Source organism: Talaromyces atroroseus (genome assembly GCF_001907595.1).
Source record: "Talaromyces atroroseus strain IBT 11181 chromosome Unknown scaffold_9, whole genome shotgun sequence".
In the NCBI taxonomy this organism is placed as follows: domain Eukaryota; kingdom Fungi; phylum Ascomycota; class Eurotiomycetes; order Eurotiales; family Trichocomaceae; genus Talaromyces; species Talaromyces atroroseus.
The window spans coordinates 797,054-815,119 of record NW_017971441.1 but is presented as its reverse complement, the minus strand read 5'-3'; the positions used below and the strand labels follow the sequence as shown (position 1 = coordinate 815,119).

Below are 18,066 nucleotides of genomic sequence, written 5' to 3'. Positions count from 1 at the left end.
CCCCGCATTGACCTGTCATCTTAGAGTATAAATACAGTCCTCGTCATTGTGGATTTACCCTTTGCGACGTATCCGTATTCAGGATTCAAAATGGTATATTCTATGAGCTTCGTGTGTATCCCGGTGTTGTTGGGCCAGCTCGCAACAATTGCTGGTTCATCGCCTCTAGATGTTCGTGGCACACCCGGCTGGAATCTCGCTCGTTTTAGAAGCTTGGTTACCTTTGGTGACAGCTATACTGATGAGAGCCGGTACAATTACTTCGCCACTCATAATGGCTCTGCTCCGCCTCCCGGTTGGGTTGACCCCCCGGTAAGTCTCCAGGGCCGTTTTGTATATATCAATTGATCTTTTGCAATCGTCTACCTAGCTAGATACTTCGATAGTATTTGCTGGCGACTTAGTAAACTCAAACTGACTTGACCAAAGAGCAATGATACCGCATCCGGTGGCTACACCTGGGCCCGTTACGTCGCTTTTTCTGCAAATGTTAGCCTCTACGACTATGCCGTTAGTGGTGCTGTCTGCTCTAATGATCTCACACCTCGTTACGTCAGTGCCATAAATGGCGACTACCCCTCGGTTCTTGAGTATGAAGTGCCGGCTTATGTTGCAGACAGCAAAGTCGTCGAAGATGGGGTTCCATTTCTGCATATTCCTCCTTCGGAAACCGTCTATTCAATATGGATTGGGACAAATGATTTGGGTGCGGGCGCCTTTCTCACAGACGCTCAAGTTCCAGGAAAAACTATCCCAGACTACACCAATTGTGTGTTCTCGGCATTAGACAAGGTGTATGCGAATGGTGCTCGATTCTTTGTACTTCAGAATGTCATTCCCCTACAGCTTGCTCCACTCTATGCAACGCCAGAGAGGCACGGAGTCTATGTCATCCAAGAAGGGAATAATAGCACCAATGTCACTGAAGTTTCATACAGGATGTGGGAAACCGTGAGAATGGTCAATGAAATTTTCAAGTACCAGCTCCCCTTTGAACTTCTCATTCAGAACAGATATCCGGGTGCCAGGTTTGCTCTCATGGATATGTACAGCTTAGTAAGAACCATTAACGGCTCCTTATTTACAGGACAGAGTTTGAGGCAAAGCCGTGGACTAACCATGATGCTTGCTCTAGATTGCGGATATTTACTTCAACCCGGATGAATATCTAGCTTCGCCGGCCAATGTAACTGGTTATATCGATCAGTGCGATGCAAATGGAGACAATTGTTATCGCCTGTCGAACCAGGATTCATTTCTTTGGTTCAATTCACTTCACCCATCCACGAAAACCGATTCAATCATCGCGGAGAAATTTATCGAGGTTGTCAACGGAAATAGCAAGTACGCTACTTACTGGGGCTGAGTGTTCAACGTCAATATTGCATGGTAGTTTACTTGATGAAAGATTAATTTGGACATTCTGTTCGAAAACCACATTTTACTCTTTTTGGGTATAGAAACATCTAAAAAAAGTTGCGACTTTCGCAAATCATATTTCAACCTCCCTTTGCCAGTTTTGAAGATATACTATACCTAGGGAATATAACGAATTCACTGAAATTACCATCTACCAACCAGTTTATCCTCGCAGCTAGCAGCACTGTCGTCCCGTACTACGTCTACCCTGAAGATATCCATGCTAAGTTTGTTTTCAGTGTATGGAGAGAATAGTGCGCCCAAATCAGTGGTCTCTGGGTCTTCGATCTACATGTATTCTCATATTTGCACTACATACAGCAGGGCTTTATTTTATCTGCCAGCTCCACTAAGCGCCATTAAGGAGGTTGTCGTCGTTAGATTTGCCGACGCCGTGATCTCCGACGATTTTTAGCGACGTTATAAAACTTCGTCGACCCTTCCAATTTTGTCCTATATACAACCAACACAATCAATCACTCATTTCCCTCTCTTTTCTTCCTAGCTTTTGTCATTCTTTACTTACGATGAACATAAACACGCTCCTTTTGTTGGCCCTGCAGGCTCTCGCCTCGGCTGCTACCACGGTAGAGATCTGCCAGGACGTCACTACCCAGTACATTGAAAATCCGCTCTTTGAGCATGGAGTGACAGAATGGACAGTACAGTATGGCACAAATGGCAATGAGTATGATGTATATTATACATCTCAAACGCCCGATGGCCACGCCGGCTACGTGCTGGCCCTCAACGGCGATCACCTAACGAGCAATATCATCTCGCAAGAAGTTTCAGGTCTTGCGAACGGCATCACGTATACCTTCAGCATGTGGTGGCAGCTCTTCCCCTTGGGAACTGGAGCATGTACTTCGTACATCTCCTTCGACAATATCAATCTCGGCTCGCAAAGCCTCACCTCAACCAGCGACAGTGGGGTCTGGAAGCAATTCACTGCCACGTACAGTTCTAATGATGAAGACGGAGAGCTCAAGATCATGGTAGATTGCACCGCTGGCAGATTTGCAGACGACTCAGAGGTCAACTTTTACAATATCACCTTGACGGGGCCGACAGAGGTATGCTCCACCGCGACGCTGATATCGACCCCAACCCCGACATCAAGATCGTCGACGAGCGTGTCTGCGAGCACTTTGGCAACTTCCTCTCCTTCATCGTCAGTGGCAATACCAGGCTCGTCATCGCAGTCGTTTCGTTGGCTTCCTCTGCTGTTACATCAGTGACAACGCCAGCCTCATCCAGGCCTACTTCCTCCTCATCCGGGATCAGGCTTCTTTCAAGCAGTTCCATGAATATCGCCAGCTCATCCAGGTTCATTAGTTCCTCACGAGTTGCAAGTAGTCAGTCCATCGGCACCAGCTCGTCTGCCATCGTTTCATTAGCTTCCTCTGCTGTATCATCCAGGCCCACTACTTCCTCATCCATGGCCAGGCCACGTTCAAGCAGTTCCATATATATTGTCAGCTCGTCCAGGTTTGCTAGTTCCTCACCAGCCTCAAGCAGCAGCAGCATCCGCAGCAGCTCGTCTTCAGCCATCGCGTCTCATCCGGCCAGTGGGACTTCGATTCAGACTTCATCAACTATGCCTTCGGGCTCACATTCGGGTACTTCCAGTTCCTTCACTCACTCATCCTTGCCAGTAACAACGTCCACATCTACGCGAACTGAACACGCCTCTACATTATTATCTGCTTCAGTCTCTACCTACTCGATAACAACGCTGCAGCCGACAACAACTGTTTCGTCTTCTTAGCATGGACCGACCACCGCAGGCGAGTTCACCACTTCTACCATTGTTACAACGGTGGTCCGCACAATCACCTCTTGTGCAGCATCTGTCACCGACTGCCCGGCCAGAGAACGCTCTACATTCCTCACCACCGAGACTTCCGTCGTAGGAACCACCGGCTGCCCGGTGACGGCTGCAGAAAGTAGTACTATTGTTCACAAGACTGCTGTGCCATCAATAACTTCAACAGGCGAAATATCATCTCAGCAGATGACGACCTCCACCGTCTTCACCACACAGCTGCACACTGTAACTGCTTGTCCGGCGTCAGTGACCGACTGCCCGGCTTCCCAAAAGACAATATACGTGAAGACAGAAACGGTGGAAGCGTATACTACGGTCTGCCCCGTAACTGCCACCGAGATGAGCGGTTCAAGTCTTCGCAAATCAGTCGTACCAGGAACCAGCAGCTATCCAGATACTCTATCGACCGTTCAAGTGTTCACTGTGACAGCGAGCGGCGTTGCGCATGCACCAACGACGTACCTGGCAACGGATACTATTCCCCTCGGGGCTGCTTCCTCCAGCACCGCTTCAAGCGATATTGTTCCTGCCGTCGCTTCATCGACTACTGCCTCTAGTTACAACATCATGACGCTCCAGTCCAGCTCCCCAGTCAGCACAGATATAGGCAGCACTGTCACCACCGAAGCTACTAGCGCTGTCTACACAGGAGCTTCCTTTTCTTTGAAAGTCGATATCATGTCCGTTGTACTTGGGTTTGTGGTGGTATTGATATTATAGTATTTATCCTTATATAAAATTTAATAGATCTATTCAACCTAGCTATAGAAAACTAAAGAGTACAATACAACCGTGTATGCCTGCCTTGGTAGGTAGATATGATTTCATCTTACTATTATGACAGAACCAGTAGGCCTTGGTTGAAAACCTGGATGTCAGAGCTATATAGGTAAGCTTTGAGATTCGCATTGGAGTCTGGGGCCCCACGGGAGATACACGAACCTAGATACACGTATTAATCCTTTCCATGGCATTGAATAAGCTTGTACGAACGCTCACACTCGGTAATTTGGTACTACGTGCGTAGGTGATGATACAGACAAATATATGTACCACAAGAAAAGTCACAATCAGATTCCATTGGCTACTAGTTGCTTGTGCTGTGAATAGCGTCAAGTGCCCCTGCCAAGTATGCAAGGAACTGTGTCGTATTGTTTAGATCCGATCAATCACCGCAGATTTTCCAAATATGGCAATCCCCTTGCATCGGCAATTGACCCGAGCTTTTTACTAGACTGATAATATGCATCGGCAGCTACACGATGTGATATCCAAATTTGATAGATATTCGTTCAAGTTATGGCTCACAGACATCTAGTCCCTGGCTTCGATGTTGTATTCTGGTGGCTCCCTCCACCTGTCGGCTTTGATGATTTTCAAAAAACAATCCATCCGATGGGTCTTTGAATGCTATCTAGGTAGGCTTACCAAGTCTTTGTATTAACTTTGTTTCAAAATAAATAGTATTGATTTTGCTCAACGACGAAATTATGCTCATGTTGATTAGGATACTCCATTGATCATCTATCAGTATCTGTAGCTAGCTACGCTAGGAGTATGTAGAACGCTGTGATATGCACGCTGGCGAAACAGCTTTTCCCATGTCCCTATGGCTTTTGGTTGACTTTTGGCCGCATTGAGAAACGAAACGGAATTTCTACAGACGGGTTTTCAGTGAGTGGTAACACAATTTATTGGACACATGTGTACATCAGCCATTTTGCACGCTTGGCTGCATGCTTACCTAGGTAATGATTGATATATCCAGATGCCCCTTGCTTGACATTGATAACGGACTCAGCACTCTGGAGATCTTGATATTTCATATGCTGGAGTTATCATGTATAATGACCAGAATCAAAACAAATCATGAGCTTGGACCATGTGAAGAGATATAAAGAGATTCGAAATCTCTGCATTTTATTTGAATCTATCATCAACAACTCAATCAACAATCCAAGCACAGTTCTTTGTTTAGCGCGGCTCCATTAACACTTGGAAGTTAATCCTTTCACCAAGTCAAGGTACTTTTGCACCTATGCACTTGACAAAACCATAATATCTAACCTCGGACAGCCATCTTCTCTCCAACAAGAAGCCAAGCCAGCAAAAATGCAGTTCTTCACCGGCCTTACAACTCTCCTCTTCGCAACCTTGGCCCTCGGAGCAGCGATTGACACCCGTGCCGAAAACGGTGTAAGCGACGTCGACCAAGACCTCAAGGAAGCCACCTGCAGCCCCAAGGGTGGTGCCTGTCTCGCAGGCCAGCTTGAATGCTGTTTCGGCCTGACATGCTTCATCCCTCCCAAGAGCGGATGGGAGCCTGTGGGTGCCTGGACCAACCAAGGCGTCTGTATCTCAGCAGCATGAGGTACTAACTACTTCTGGGAAATTGGGTAAGTAACATTCTCATAGTGGTGTCCTGGCAAGTCAAAAGAAAAGTGAGAGACTGACTAAACTAGTTCAGACATACTAGACAAATTAAATGATGAAAATGCAAGCGAAATTGGATCTTAAGACACCATGTATCAATTCCAGTGTATGTACCTAGTTGACTTGTGAAATTCCCATTGTCAAAATATAAGTTTCATTGCTCATTGAACAAGCATTGTCATTTCATTATTAATATCCATTTCTTTGACTCATATACACTTTTGATTCTTCTGCTTTATGATTATGAATCCCCAGCGTTACATTGTATGGTTGAGTTTACAAGCAGATCCCACCTTCGTACCCAGTCTAACAACATTGTAGTCGTGGGAACTTCAGAATAACTCAGAAGAATAGGACATGATTTACTTGTAAGTGACAGTGACAGTGTCGCCATCAATGCTGGCGGTGGTGATAACCTCGTTATCCTCGTTGACCAAGTCAATGGTCTCGCCACCGCTGGGAGTAACAGTTGATCCATCCTTGGTAGCATGGGCGTCGGTGAAGGTGATGGTGTCAAAGGCAGGGAAGGGAGCGAGAGATTCCTGGCCGCTGCTGCTGATTTCGGTGAAGTCCTCTACGATCCACTCAGCGTTCTCCTCGCAAAGGTCAGCCTCAGTGGAGGCAGAGGTGAAGGTGTGGGTAACACTGTCGCCGTTGGACTTGTTGGTGATGGTAGCGGAACCGCTGCTCTTGCTGGTGGCAGTAACGCTCATCTCAATGGTATCCCCGGCGCTGATGGTGATGCCACTGAAATCGTATGCATCGGCAGGGAGCCACTCGTACCAGGCATCGTAGGAGACGTCATTGCCCTGGATGCAGAAATCGAAACCAGTCTGCAAGATAGCAGAGGAGCAGGTGTCTCCGTCAATACCGACCCAGGCACTACCACAGTACTGAGTGCTGTCATCAGCATCATCGGGGAGAGATGGAGTAGGCGCAACGACAGATGCGGAGACACTGGTGAAGCCGGTAGAGACCAGGACGGCACCAGACCAGTTGGTGCTCTCGGATGTATCCTCGATACGAGCGTTGGGACGGCTGGCTGCCTGGCGAGTGGCACCACTGCGACGGGCAATAGCACGCTCAGCTAGAGGGGAGGCGGCGACGGAGCCAGCGAGAAGCAGAACACTGGTGGAGGTTGAGAACTTCATCGTAGATGATTGGTAGAGGATGAGAAGAGATGGAGGGAATGATATTTGTGGTATGAGTGAGTTGTTGAAGAAGAGGAGTAGGAGGTACTTGAGGTCGTATTTATACTGTCGATTCTCAATTGCTTCCAATGTTTACCTGCATTGATGCTGCTTACCCTAATAGGGAGGTCGTAAGGATACGACACCACTGGGAGCTACTTGTGCTTAGTTGAGTAATCCATTCGGCTGAGTGATTATCATGAGTGCAACGCTTGAACACACTAAGCCAAGTGGGCGGGGTCTCATTATCATCATGATACGAAGTTGGATACGGAGTAGAGGAGACGCATCCATGGATGCCTTGTCATTCATAGCCCGGCCATTTGGCACTGCCCCGTGACGAATCCGCAGCACAGAAAGCTCACAAGTCAGCTATTCTACGTGCTTGCGGCGCCTTCAGCTTCTTTCGATTTGGGGCTAAAATCCGAACAATGCGACTTTGAACGGGCCGAGCGACATGGAAGCCTCGAGAATACGGGCTGCCATGCTCTTTTTTTTTGCTTTTTTTTTTGGACTGCAAATCTTCATTATCCCAGATGCGACACTGCAGGAACATGGAAGTTGTCTGACCATTAAGGCCGGCACGATTGGCTTGTAGCGGAGCCATGGGAACGTGCTAAAACGCTGATCCGTTGTACAAAACTTTATCGAGCGTGAGGAGGGGAAACTGTGGAGAAAGTAGGCCAGAGCCAGGGCTTGGGAGAGAACCTTTTGATGAGGACGGACTCAGCACTGCAGCTAGTATATCGGTATTTTTTCGTCTAGAGATTCGGAACAAGTCCGAGTCTTTTGCTATCGAAAGAGCTGACGTACCGTGGCACAGTCATGATCGTGCTACTAGTAGTAGTATGTACATCATTCAGGAGCTTGAACCTTGCTCGCACAACTGAGATTGGGGATTGTCTCCAAGGAGAAAGATCAGCACCGCTACAGCGTGCTACTCGATTAGAGCTTTCCACGTAGCCACCCGGTTGCCTATTCCGGTAATCGTCCCAGTCGTCAAAACTCAAAAACATTAAAAGTCACCGAGTATTGCGATGCTTGTACTCCGTAGAGTCCCTTCTTTGCTAGATATATTTGCTAACTACCGCTACGGAGCACTCGGGCATTTTAGCAGAACCCTTGCCAGTCTAAAAAATAAATGGGTCGTTTCCCAGACGAGCTCAATCAACATTCTATAGGCAGATTGATTGTCAACTAAAAAAGCTTGGTCTCGATAGTTCCGTACCGAGGCTGTTAGAACTCGATGGCTGCGCCATGGCCGATAGTATATGCTTCCTCCTCGGCATTTTCCCTGCTCTCTGATAGGTCCATATTGGCCCTATTATTCTTTCTATATATAGAGTCACAGTTATAGTTCGTAAGGCTTGGACTTGTACTTGATTTGGCAATGCCTCCTGCAGGCCTTGCTTGCTAGACTGAGCCTCAATCCAGCCGCAGCATTGTGTGAAGCAGGCCCGGTACGTAAGACTCGCACTATCATACTATGTACGGAATACTCCGTACGGACTAGTAGTGAGCATCCCTAGGCCCGGAGCGAGATGCATGTAACTTGACTAACTACGACCACGGAGTAGGTACTATGCCGCATGGAGAAGGTGTGCTTGGGATTAAGCTTCAGCTAAACAGAATATCCGCGGTACAGCTGCCGGATGTGCCGTACATCGTTGCATCAAGCCCACATTTGTAACCCTAACCTCCACAGCCTTATCGCTGTTAATCACTCATCCGCAACTTCGTATAAGCATGTCACTTGGGATCTTATCAGCTGCATGACAAGGACGCAATTTTGATTGTAAAGGTGGAGCACGGAGACAGGCAACTGGAAAAGCACATTTTCTTGGTCTGTGCCTGGCTTAAGATGATCTACTTAAATAACTATGGTGAGCATATACTCTAAGTCTCTGACCCACAAATCTTATTTGATTGGTGGCTTCTGAGAAATCCCTGCCTGTTCCTATCAATATACTTATACTAAGGGCCAGCGGAATTAACATGATAGATAGCTGCCGCCGGAGTGAGACAGTCGACTTTACAAAGCGTTATACAATGCCATCATCAAATCCTTATCAGTAACTCGTGCAGAAAAAAGCACAGTGTATGTGCCGTTCAGTTTCCATATTCGAAGAAGATATTCGCACAAGATCCACATTTCTTCAACAATATGTGAAGCGACACACGGGACATTGAGCCTACTCTCGTATGATTGACTGAGATACAAAGATACTGCAGTCATAAGCAGGGTTGTATGATCTTCCAATAGGGTATCTCGAACTACCTAACTAGGCAATAATTACCTGGAGAATGCCTCTGACTTTGAGATATCATACAACCCTGAGAACAAGCGAATACAACGATATCCATGCCGCTATCACATTGTCCGTTCAAACACGAAAATCCTCAATTGGGAAGGTCCTTTAGGATCTCATGCATGTAATGCTATCTTTGCCAACGCTTGTTGCGTCAAATAAAAAATTATCACGGTGGCTAGTGACTAGCACCACACGCATGCTTCAGCGTTGATGCTTCGTCTAGTTCTTTCTTGACCGCGGGAACCAAGTCAAACTCAAGTTTTCCGAGGGCCTGTTTGCTTGTGTGATGTTGAATTGCCATCTTCTTTTCCCATCCTTAGAGGTAGACAAACTCGAATTAGATCTATATTGCCATGAACAAAGTCCGACTATGCCGGTTAACATTTTTGAGGTCCCATAACTCTCCGTGCTATATGAGAATGGGTTTAAATTCCCCTACTAATGTCTATGGGTGGTTGTTGGCAGGAAAAGAGCGGGGATAGTATGAAATATACTTGCAAAGTCTGTGGACGTATGCAATTTTCGCAGATCCTTGAGAAACTAATTCCCCAGATTCGACGCACGCAGCGTTTTCCATGTATATGGGATGTAATCTTCGATAGCAGAAATCATTTCATACTACTTTTTCTTTTCTGCTACACATCTATTGTGGTAATAGGTTATATCGACTCTATGAGCCAGGTGATCAGACTGAAAGGATTTCAAGTAGATTAGAAGATCCAGAATCAATTGATCGCAGTGCCAGTCCTGTCAGCCCCTTGATTGGCTTCTCTTTCCACCATGATTGCAAAATCGTCCTCGCAGCCGTCCGCTGAGTGTGATTCCGACTAACTTGAGCAACCAGCTGAAGAGGTAGAACCATGCGCACATAGGCGCAACCAATTTCAACTTGCGATAGGAACATTGCTGCGGAGAGAATAGATGTAGAAGCTTGCTCAATTTCTCTGGTGATGTCTTCATCACCATAGTAGCTTTGAATAACAAAGCAGCTGGCGGAAGATAGAGAAGAGGATAGGGTCACCGATGAGAGAATGCAGAGAATGATAATTCTAGCGGATGCATGCATAGCGATTTCTTTGGCTTCAATTGCAGTGCTGAAGCTGTACGAACCACGGTAGTAGTCGAGACTTTGATCATCGAGGTCGGTATAATATTTGTTTGAAAAATAAGGACTTGGGTTTTCCAACTGAGCTATCGGAATCTGCATACCATCTAGGGCTTCTAGTATATGACTCAATTTCTGCATGAATTCATTTTTTATGCGTTCGCTCTCGGTCAAGTCAGTAATGCACGAAAGCTTTGCTCGCAGTTCAAAAAGATAGCTAGGCATAAGAAGGAGAATATCATTGATCTTCTCCGAGTTTGATTTCAATGAATGGAAAAACGGAATTGATAACCATGCTTCCTCAGCAAGACATGTCGGATTGCCTGTCGTGAGGGAAACGTGTATCTATATAACCCAGATTTCTCATATTAGTGGGAAGCAAACGACAAAATCCCTTATTTTTTTTCCCCCTATCTGGCTCTCAGACGTTCCACAGATTGGAGGGAGTTTCACATACCGCATGCCCTCTAATTGCACGGAACAAGCCATGATATTCCGGTCTCGCAAATATTTCAGGACCCTTTGCTTGTAGCAATGCAACAGCACCTAACACATGTTGTTCATAGCCACCAACAATGGTGTCGTTGAGACTCTCGTAGAAAGACATGAGAAGTGCCGCACATATTAAAAATTTATCTTCTCTGTCATCGGATTCTTTGATATCCAAATGTTTTAATCGCTTCCGTACGTATTTAAGCCCTAGATGGTACCATTTGAGGGCTTCTTTCAGCACAGTATACTGACGGGATTGGAGTGCAAGAAGCAGCAATGATGGAGCGAGCAGAGGGGCGCGTATCGTGTGAAGCGAAGTATTTTGTGCCATATCAGGGAGCTGCATCAACCACGATTGTGGTTTTTTGTTGTGACCGTTGTGCAGTTGCACAGACTCCGAATAATAGTATACTAGGTTAGATATGACCTGAATGTCATACAAGGGAACGCAGTGGAGTTCCTTTCCAAGAGCTTCACTAAGGGATAACTCAGCACTTGAGCCGCTCCTCACTCAATATGAATTTCAAAATCGATAGGCTACGTACTGTGTGTGTTCCTCTTCTGTGCCCCTACCCGGAATTATAATAGCAGAACACATCTCATTCTGGCACGGAGGTACAGAGCTACAAGCCGAGTTTTGTTGTTTCGTCAGAGCGCGCCTTCTCTTTCGCTCTGCTGACGAAATGCTTGACTGTTTGGAAATCCTATCATTCACTGACGAGGCGTTTGCGTTAAGAAAGATATTTCCCTGAACTGAGCCAGAACATTTCTTATTGGTAGCGACACATGTTCCGCACTGGGGATATAGTTCGTCGCACTATGCCATGACTTAATGCCAATTCCCCAGCAGAGCATATTCGTTCAGCTCACCTTTTTCTTTGCGCGCCGACAATTCGCACACGCTTTGCTTCGTCCGCCGTATCTAGCCATTGTATTACCCACATCACCCAGAGAGATTTACCTCCGAAAGCGAGTAGCAAGGCTAGATGCTGTAAGAATGATTGCTAGTAATGGCATGATGATGAGGAAAGGCAAGTCGTACAAAGGCGATACCGCTGTTTCATGTGATTGGATGCTGCCTGTGAAGCGCTGCCCCATTAAGCTTTGCCATATCAGGAAATTATCGCGGTGTGGGTCCATATTCTAAAACATCTGTCCAATCAGCGTGCACGCAGCATACAAGGTCACTATTTCGCATCTGATTCTATCAATCTCTTCATATATACTTCATCCGCCAGAATATGTACGGAGCTTAGGGAGATACCTTAATTCCGAGCGTTGTCTGTACAGTCTGGATTATAAAAGGCACTAAAACCGCGCCAAAGAGGAGCAATCTGTTTGAAAATTCTCAACACTATCCTATTTTCTTTTCTGATCTCAATGATACTCATTGAATACAGAAAACCAAAGAATTTTCTTCTTGATCCAACTTCCCAATGACTTCCACTTATTCCAAAGCATGCTGTGAGACTCCTGTGCCGTCGACGGTTATGGATTATCAGGCAAAAGGAGAATGGATCGACGTAAATGATGAGAAAACTTGTGAGGCTGCTCTTCTTCATTATATTCCCCTTCTTCTTCTTCTTTCTTTCTTTTGTTTCCCCCATTTACAAATCATATCAATAAGTCTTCTGACGAAGTTGGAAACTCATTGCAGATATTGCCGGTGATAAAACTGCTACTCGGGCTATTGTCTTGGTCTACGATATCTTTGGCTATTCACCCCAGACTTTGCGTGGAGCCGATCTTGTTGCCGAGGCTTTGTCAAAATCGGCAAGAGGTCCTGTTGCAGTCATCGTCCCTGACTGGTTCGACGGGACTGTTGCAGAGAAAGCATGGGTCCCGCCGGTGTCAGATGAGCAGAAGCAAAAGCTTGGAAACTTCATTCAAACAAAAGCCTCCCCTGAACTAGTCGTGCCCCGTGTGCTCAAATTTGCTCAGACACTGCAGCACCGCGCAGTTCTCCCACAAGTCCAGAAGCTGGGTATATTTGGGTTCTGCTGGGGCGGTAAACTTGCTTCCATAGCATGTCAACAATCTGCCAGGAATATTTTTACGGTTGCTGTGCAGACTTCTCCTGCTCGGGCTGACCCTGAGGAGGCGAAAAGCATCTTAGTGCCAATGGCCTTGTTGACGTCCAAGGACGAAGATCAGGAGGCCTTGACTAAATTTTATGAGAATCTTCCAACCTCGCATAAGTTACTGGAAAGGTTTGATACCCAAATTCATGGGTGGATGAGTGGACGGTAAGTTGGATGTGAAAGATTTGGCATGGAATTGGAGGCTAATTCTATCTTAATCGTTAGTGGCGATCTTTCAGATATTCAAGTCAAAGCCGAATATGAACGAGGATACACAATGGCCGTGCAATTCTTTGATAAATATTTGTAAGAATATGTGCCACGTTAGGATTGGTCTACAGTGAAGAAAAAGAACTCTTTATATCTTGAACTTATATGGTAGAATATATCTTTTAATTGATAAAGAGTCCTTTAACCATGTTACTACCGATGAGAACGTCGTCCGTCACTTTCCGGCTGACGAAATAGAGGTTGGCAACCTGTTAAAGAATGTGGGAATAGCTAAATTTGAGAAACCAATCATGACCAGGATGCATTTTAGTATACCTATCTTAAAACATGTTGCAAGTTGAAGGTAACCAGGAGGTACCTGATTACCTAGACAAACTATATACTGGTTCACGAGTTATCTCGCATCGCCTTCTCCAACTGGGTCAACAAAATTAACATGCAAAAATACATATCACAGCTTTCCCTCCTTAAGTAACTCTCTCACGACATCAATCGTCCCTTGGACTGCTTTACCAGACATAGCCCTTTCCTTAGCGTAAAGTGCTCGCATCTCTTCCTCTGACACTCCAGGGTGTTTGAGCTCGAAAACATATGTCAGGTATAATTCCCCGTCCGCACCGTCGCTAATAATATTCCCGATATAGGTCCCACTAGGCTGCTCAAAATCGACCCTGGCATCCGCGTATGCAGTAACAGTTTCCTTCACTTTTTGGGGAGATCCACGGAATACAACCTCGCGAACAATGACGGTGTTTTCCGTGGAAGGGTCTGTGGTTTCGGATATGACAGCGGTGGATTCGATAGCGTCTGGTATGAAGGTTTCTGCGGAGCGAGCTTTAAGCAAGAGACCAGCCCACATTTGCTCTCGCTTGATGACCGGAGTTACCCCAGGAGGGTTTATAGGGGCAGTAAATGCGATGTTATTTGCAGATGGCATTTTTCTTTCTTTTCAGTATCGTTCCTGGAAGGACTTCGATAAAAAACACGCTTGAGCACGTTGGAAAATGAGATGTCTATTGTGGCATCTGCTGTCAATTTAAATTGGCTTCAATGGGGTCTGTTGTCAGCTCAGACTCTTGATTTATTCTTAATGCACATTTGGGGGATTATCAATCGAAGCAGTTTTAAGTATACCTGAGCGCCACTCCCAACGTTGAACTGGTGGAGAAAATCGGCCTCTGTTAAGAGGCCGAGGCGAACTCAACGAGGCGAGGGGTAAGTGCCCACTTGATCGCCCCGAAACTTCGAAGTCGGCCCTGCTTGAGATGAAAACTGGTCGTGAAGGTCCTTTAAAGATACCCTGCAGTTTAGTCATAAAGATTTCCGTGATCTTCCGTGTAAAGTACAGGTAGCAATTTTTACAAATCTCCTATGATTATAAACTGCATGTCGAGTTAACTAGTTATGAGATAATGGTTTACATAAGAATGGGATATCTTCTGTGTACCGATGAAAATAGAACCATAACTTCACATTCGTTTCATACTTGAGCTTTTCCTAATCATAATAGCCTTACATCCTGACGCGGGTTTCTGGATCGGAGCAGTCCAGCGTAGGATGGCTTTCGTTACGCCGTTTTTAGCTATCGACTCGTCGAATTCGTCTTATAGTTGTCGCAACATGCCGCGTTGACCATGGAAACTTTTACTACGCGGGCTCACGATAGAGCAGTCCTAACCCTAAAACCATGAGTGTGCTTTCACGATGGCATCCCCATATCCCAAATAAGCCGATATACAGTGTCATCACTGCATCGAAACCGTGCCATTCATTCATATGGATGGTATTCGACATCATTGCAACGAAAGAGTTTGCTCGAGAGTGGCTTCGGCATAGTAATAGCATCGAAGCCATTTGGCACCGAATCTATCATTATAATCTATTTCAGGTTTGGCAACAGATCTAGACTGCACTGGTTAAGATTAAATCATAAATGTGACGGCGAATTTTTGGCACGTAGGTAAGCCCTGCAACTGGATTAAATCGGCTGCTACCTGTTTAGCTGCCGATGTTCTTTGTTCTGCTCTACATAGAGGCTAGAATGTGCACATTCTTTGTTGTAACAAAAGAGAGACTAGTACTAGCCAAAACATATTGAGAATCACTCACTAGCCACTGTTGAAGCCACAGGTGCATAAATTGGCAGGTTTTCGTTTTTTTTTTCCCTTTTTTTTTTTTTTTTTTTTGCCCAAAAGATCTTTCGTCATAACAGGATGGCAGCGAATCGGCAGTGCTCATGATAACAAGCTTCCCGATTTTGGCGATCAAACATCCATGAAATACTTTGTGTATTACCGAGGGAGAATATTGGAGGACTTGAGTTCTGTCAGACGTATCAACGCATACAAACAACCGTGCCCTTGATATCGTCTTACAATGTCGAATTTGGGACCAGAAAAGATCCCCTCACAGCCAACAACATCGGCCGTTATCTCCTTTCTTAGCTTACCCATCGAAATTCGCAAAATTATTTACGAAAAAGTGCTTATGATACCCAGTCCTGTCTATATCTTTCAAGACACAGGATCTCGATTAGAGGCATTTGCGCCCGAAGCCCCTTATAGATGGCTTGCATTGTTATACATCAATCGACAGATATGCGGTGAAGTTAGGGCCGTTTTATATGGCATGAATCACTTCAGTCTCCTAGAAGTGGAAACAAAACAGCGCCGACCTCGCATTCTTTACTCATTCGTAAACTGCATTGGTTCTGTGAATGCAAGTTTACTATCCTACCTATGCATCAACTTTCCGGCGATAGAGGAAATAGAAGATCAATCAGAAAGGGTCAAGCTCAGGGAGGATAGCTTGCAGAACTTGCACCTTATCCAGACCCATTTCACCAATCTAAGGACACTGGAAACCGTCATGTATTCTCAAAACTTCACCTCCATGATAAAGAAGAACCAGAACAACGCCCGGTTCATCCAATATGGACTATTGGAAATCAATGCGCAGTTCAAAAAAGTACCTTATTTGAACAGAATCATCGTCAGAGTTTATAATGGACCTCTACTTCCTTCTATAAAAGAATTGATGCAAGGGCTTGGATGGGTTGTCTTGCTCAGCGACCGCAACTGAAGTTGGGGAAGACTGATCGACTAGAGAATAAATGAGAAATTCATTGGTGTGGTCGATGCAATCTCGCTTTGAGTAAATTCAAGAGTGTATGTCGACAGTACCGATGATTTTTTGATTGAATACTTGGAGAAAGCTTTTAAATGATGAGTACGTGTGTTTACATTATGATTCCAAAGTTGATGCTACGAATGATATAGGATGGACTAAGCGCTGGCGAGGGAAAAAAAATCCTAACTCTGTCGTGGATTTTACCAATAAGCTTCAAATGGAATAGAGTATTTTTTTTTCTTGTTTGTTTCCCTTTTTATCGGTTTCTGTAGGAGATCTACTAAACAACTCAATAATGCTAGTAACCCGCAACGCACGACCAACGATGGTTATTATAATATGCAAAACAACAACTCAAATTATGCAAAAGAGAACATAGGTTGTGCTCTTTGATAGGAGTAATGCATAAAGTGCTTGGGCGGCAACAACCTGCATTTCAACGGCACATCAATGAAAAACGGACAAATGAAACTTGGAATCACCCGAGTATTCTTTCGCTAACCTCAAGACTCGCTTCTTCATGGCAACAGCACGGCTAGGTCATTCGTGCCCACCTTAGGAGACTTTATGCTGTATCCCGTATAAAGGTAGATCAGAACAACACAGTATTCCATTAACAATCCCATAAGAATGAATGGCACAACAGGTCCAGTTAGGGAGTTCCATGTCTCGCCGGGGCGGTAGATTGAGAGAAAAGCATATGTCAAACGCACAATAAAAAAGGGCATTGCGAGGGATGTGCAGCAAAGCACCTGCAAAGAACATTTCTCGTTAGTATCATCGTGAAATTGTATGCAACGAGAAAATGTTGAAAGGAATTTTAGATTGCCTTTGAGTGGTACTGATGATGAAAAGAACGTACCAGGAAACTAGTGTGGCTGAGTTGACATCTTCTCGACCAAAAGAATGCTTGTAGTAAAAGGAGACAGCCAACAAACACTGTAACGATCCAGTAGCCAGCTCGTACGAGTCTTGTTCCCGTGGCACTGAGACTATCTGAAGTTCCTTCAAGGCAGCCACCGGTAATAAGAACAACAAGACCAGCAATAAAGAGTAATCTAGAATAAACGATGGCTCGTTCGAGCAACCTACTTTCGTGAAAGTCCACATATGTGCTAATTTCTGTTAGTAACAACGACTATAAACTATGGCTCGCCAGTTGAAGCGCATAAAAAGGGCGGGCTTACATGATATTGAGGAAACCAATAGTAGCTGCAATGCAAGGAAACACTCCCACATTCAACATAATTGATGCTGCAACAAGGAGTCCAATACTAGAGGATTGATTCTCGTATAGAATGACAACTATTCCGCCGGCTAGACGAACTATGATTGTGAAATCATGTCAGCAAGGCCATTTATTCAATGGAACGATGTAAAGCGGAGGTACATACTGATCGTGAAGACCATAAGAACAATCCATTGATAACGAGGAAGCCCTCGGATTGCACGTCGAAAGAATACTAACACAGCAGCTGCAATTATAGCTGGTACGTAAAAGGCGATCTGAGCAATGCTCACTTTCGAGTGTTCATTGAACATGTTGACCAATTTTAATCTTGTGGAATCCTTCCAATAATCAAATAAATATAGTATGACGCGAATGGGAAAGACATAAGGAAATGATTCAGTAGACCTGGAAGAAGCAAAGGTTTTTATATTACTCTCTTTCTCTTCAAAGTAGGGTCTGGGAAATTCGCAAGTTGCGTCCTAATCGGGTATAGGTTATCGCCAAGCTTTGATGGGCCGTTCGGGTCGTATGGGGCTTGGCGGCTTGGCTGTCCTGAAAAGAAGGCTTAGGGCCTGAGCTAAACCGCTTTTGGAACCAAGATGCGAGCCTCGA

General features: G+C 45.2%; 8 protein-coding genes across 8 annotated transcripts; 4 read left to right on the top strand and 4 right to left on the bottom strand.

The window, feature by feature from the left end:
- Positions 1-90: 90 nt before the first annotated feature.
- On the top strand, positions 91-1,366 carry UA08_06670 (hypothetical protein; the record flags this gene model as incomplete). The annotated part of the gene is made up of 3 exons (XM_020268972.1): positions 91-312; positions 430-1,056; positions 1,136-1,366. 3 exons carry the CDS (start codon positions 91-93, stop codon positions 1,364-1,366), a joined length of 1,080 nt encoding a protein of 359 aa, XP_020117994.1.
- A 580-nt stretch (positions 1,367-1,946) lies between these two features.
- On the top strand, positions 1,947-4,114 carry UA08_06669 (hypothetical protein; the record flags this gene model as incomplete). The annotated part of the gene is made up of 5 exons (XM_020268971.1): positions 1,947-2,495; positions 2,543-3,133; positions 3,191-3,955; positions 4,019-4,058; positions 4,095-4,114. The coding sequence occupies 5 exons, from the start codon at positions 1,947-1,949 to the stop codon at positions 4,112-4,114; spliced, it is 1,965 nt and encodes a 654-aa protein (XP_020117993.1).
- A 1,248-nt stretch (positions 4,115-5,362) lies between these two features.
- Positions 5,363-5,695, top strand: UA08_06668 (hypothetical protein; the record flags this gene model as incomplete). Its single annotated transcript, XM_020268970.1, has 2 exons — positions 5,363-5,575; positions 5,666-5,695. 2 exons carry the CDS (start codon positions 5,363-5,365, stop codon positions 5,693-5,695), a joined length of 243 nt encoding a protein of 80 aa, XP_020118456.1.
- A 350-nt stretch (positions 5,696-6,045) lies between these two features.
- UA08_06667 (hypothetical protein) lies at positions 6,046-6,834 on the bottom strand (the record flags this gene model as incomplete). Its single annotated transcript, XM_020268969.1, has 1 exon — positions 6,046-6,834. One exon carries the CDS (start codon positions 6,832-6,834, stop codon positions 6,046-6,048), a length of 789 nt encoding a protein of 262 aa, XP_020118455.1.
- Positions 6,835-9,870: 3,036 nt separating this feature from the next.
- Positions 9,871-11,113, bottom strand: UA08_06666 (hypothetical protein; the record flags this gene model as incomplete). The annotated part of the gene is made up of 2 exons (XM_020268968.1): positions 9,871-10,635; positions 10,748-11,113. The coding sequence occupies 2 exons, from the start codon at positions 11,111-11,113 to the stop codon at positions 9,871-9,873; spliced, it is 1,131 nt and encodes a 376-aa protein (XP_020118200.1).
- Positions 11,114-12,218: 1,105 nt separating this feature from the next.
- On the top strand, positions 12,219-13,173 carry UA08_06665 (hypothetical protein; the record flags this gene model as incomplete). The annotated part of the gene is made up of 3 exons (XM_020268967.1): positions 12,219-12,324; positions 12,440-13,028; positions 13,089-13,173. 3 exons carry the CDS (start codon positions 12,219-12,221, stop codon positions 13,171-13,173), a joined length of 780 nt encoding a protein of 259 aa, XP_020118188.1.
- Positions 13,174-13,545: 372 nt separating this feature from the next.
- UA08_06664 (hypothetical protein) lies at positions 13,546-14,031 on the bottom strand (the record flags this gene model as incomplete). Its single annotated transcript, XM_020268966.1, has 1 exon — positions 13,546-14,031. One exon carries the CDS (start codon positions 14,029-14,031, stop codon positions 13,546-13,548), a length of 486 nt encoding a protein of 161 aa, XP_020118080.1.
- A 2,710-nt stretch (positions 14,032-16,741) lies between these two features.
- On the bottom strand, positions 16,742-17,765 carry UA08_06663 (hypothetical protein; the record flags this gene model as incomplete). Its single annotated transcript, XM_020268965.1, has 5 exons — positions 16,742-16,793; positions 17,086-17,215; positions 17,316-17,338; positions 17,411-17,549; positions 17,618-17,765. The coding sequence occupies 5 exons, from the start codon at positions 17,763-17,765 to the stop codon at positions 16,742-16,744; spliced, it is 492 nt and encodes a 163-aa protein (XP_020118081.1).
- Positions 17,766-18,066: the final 301 nt, after the last annotated feature.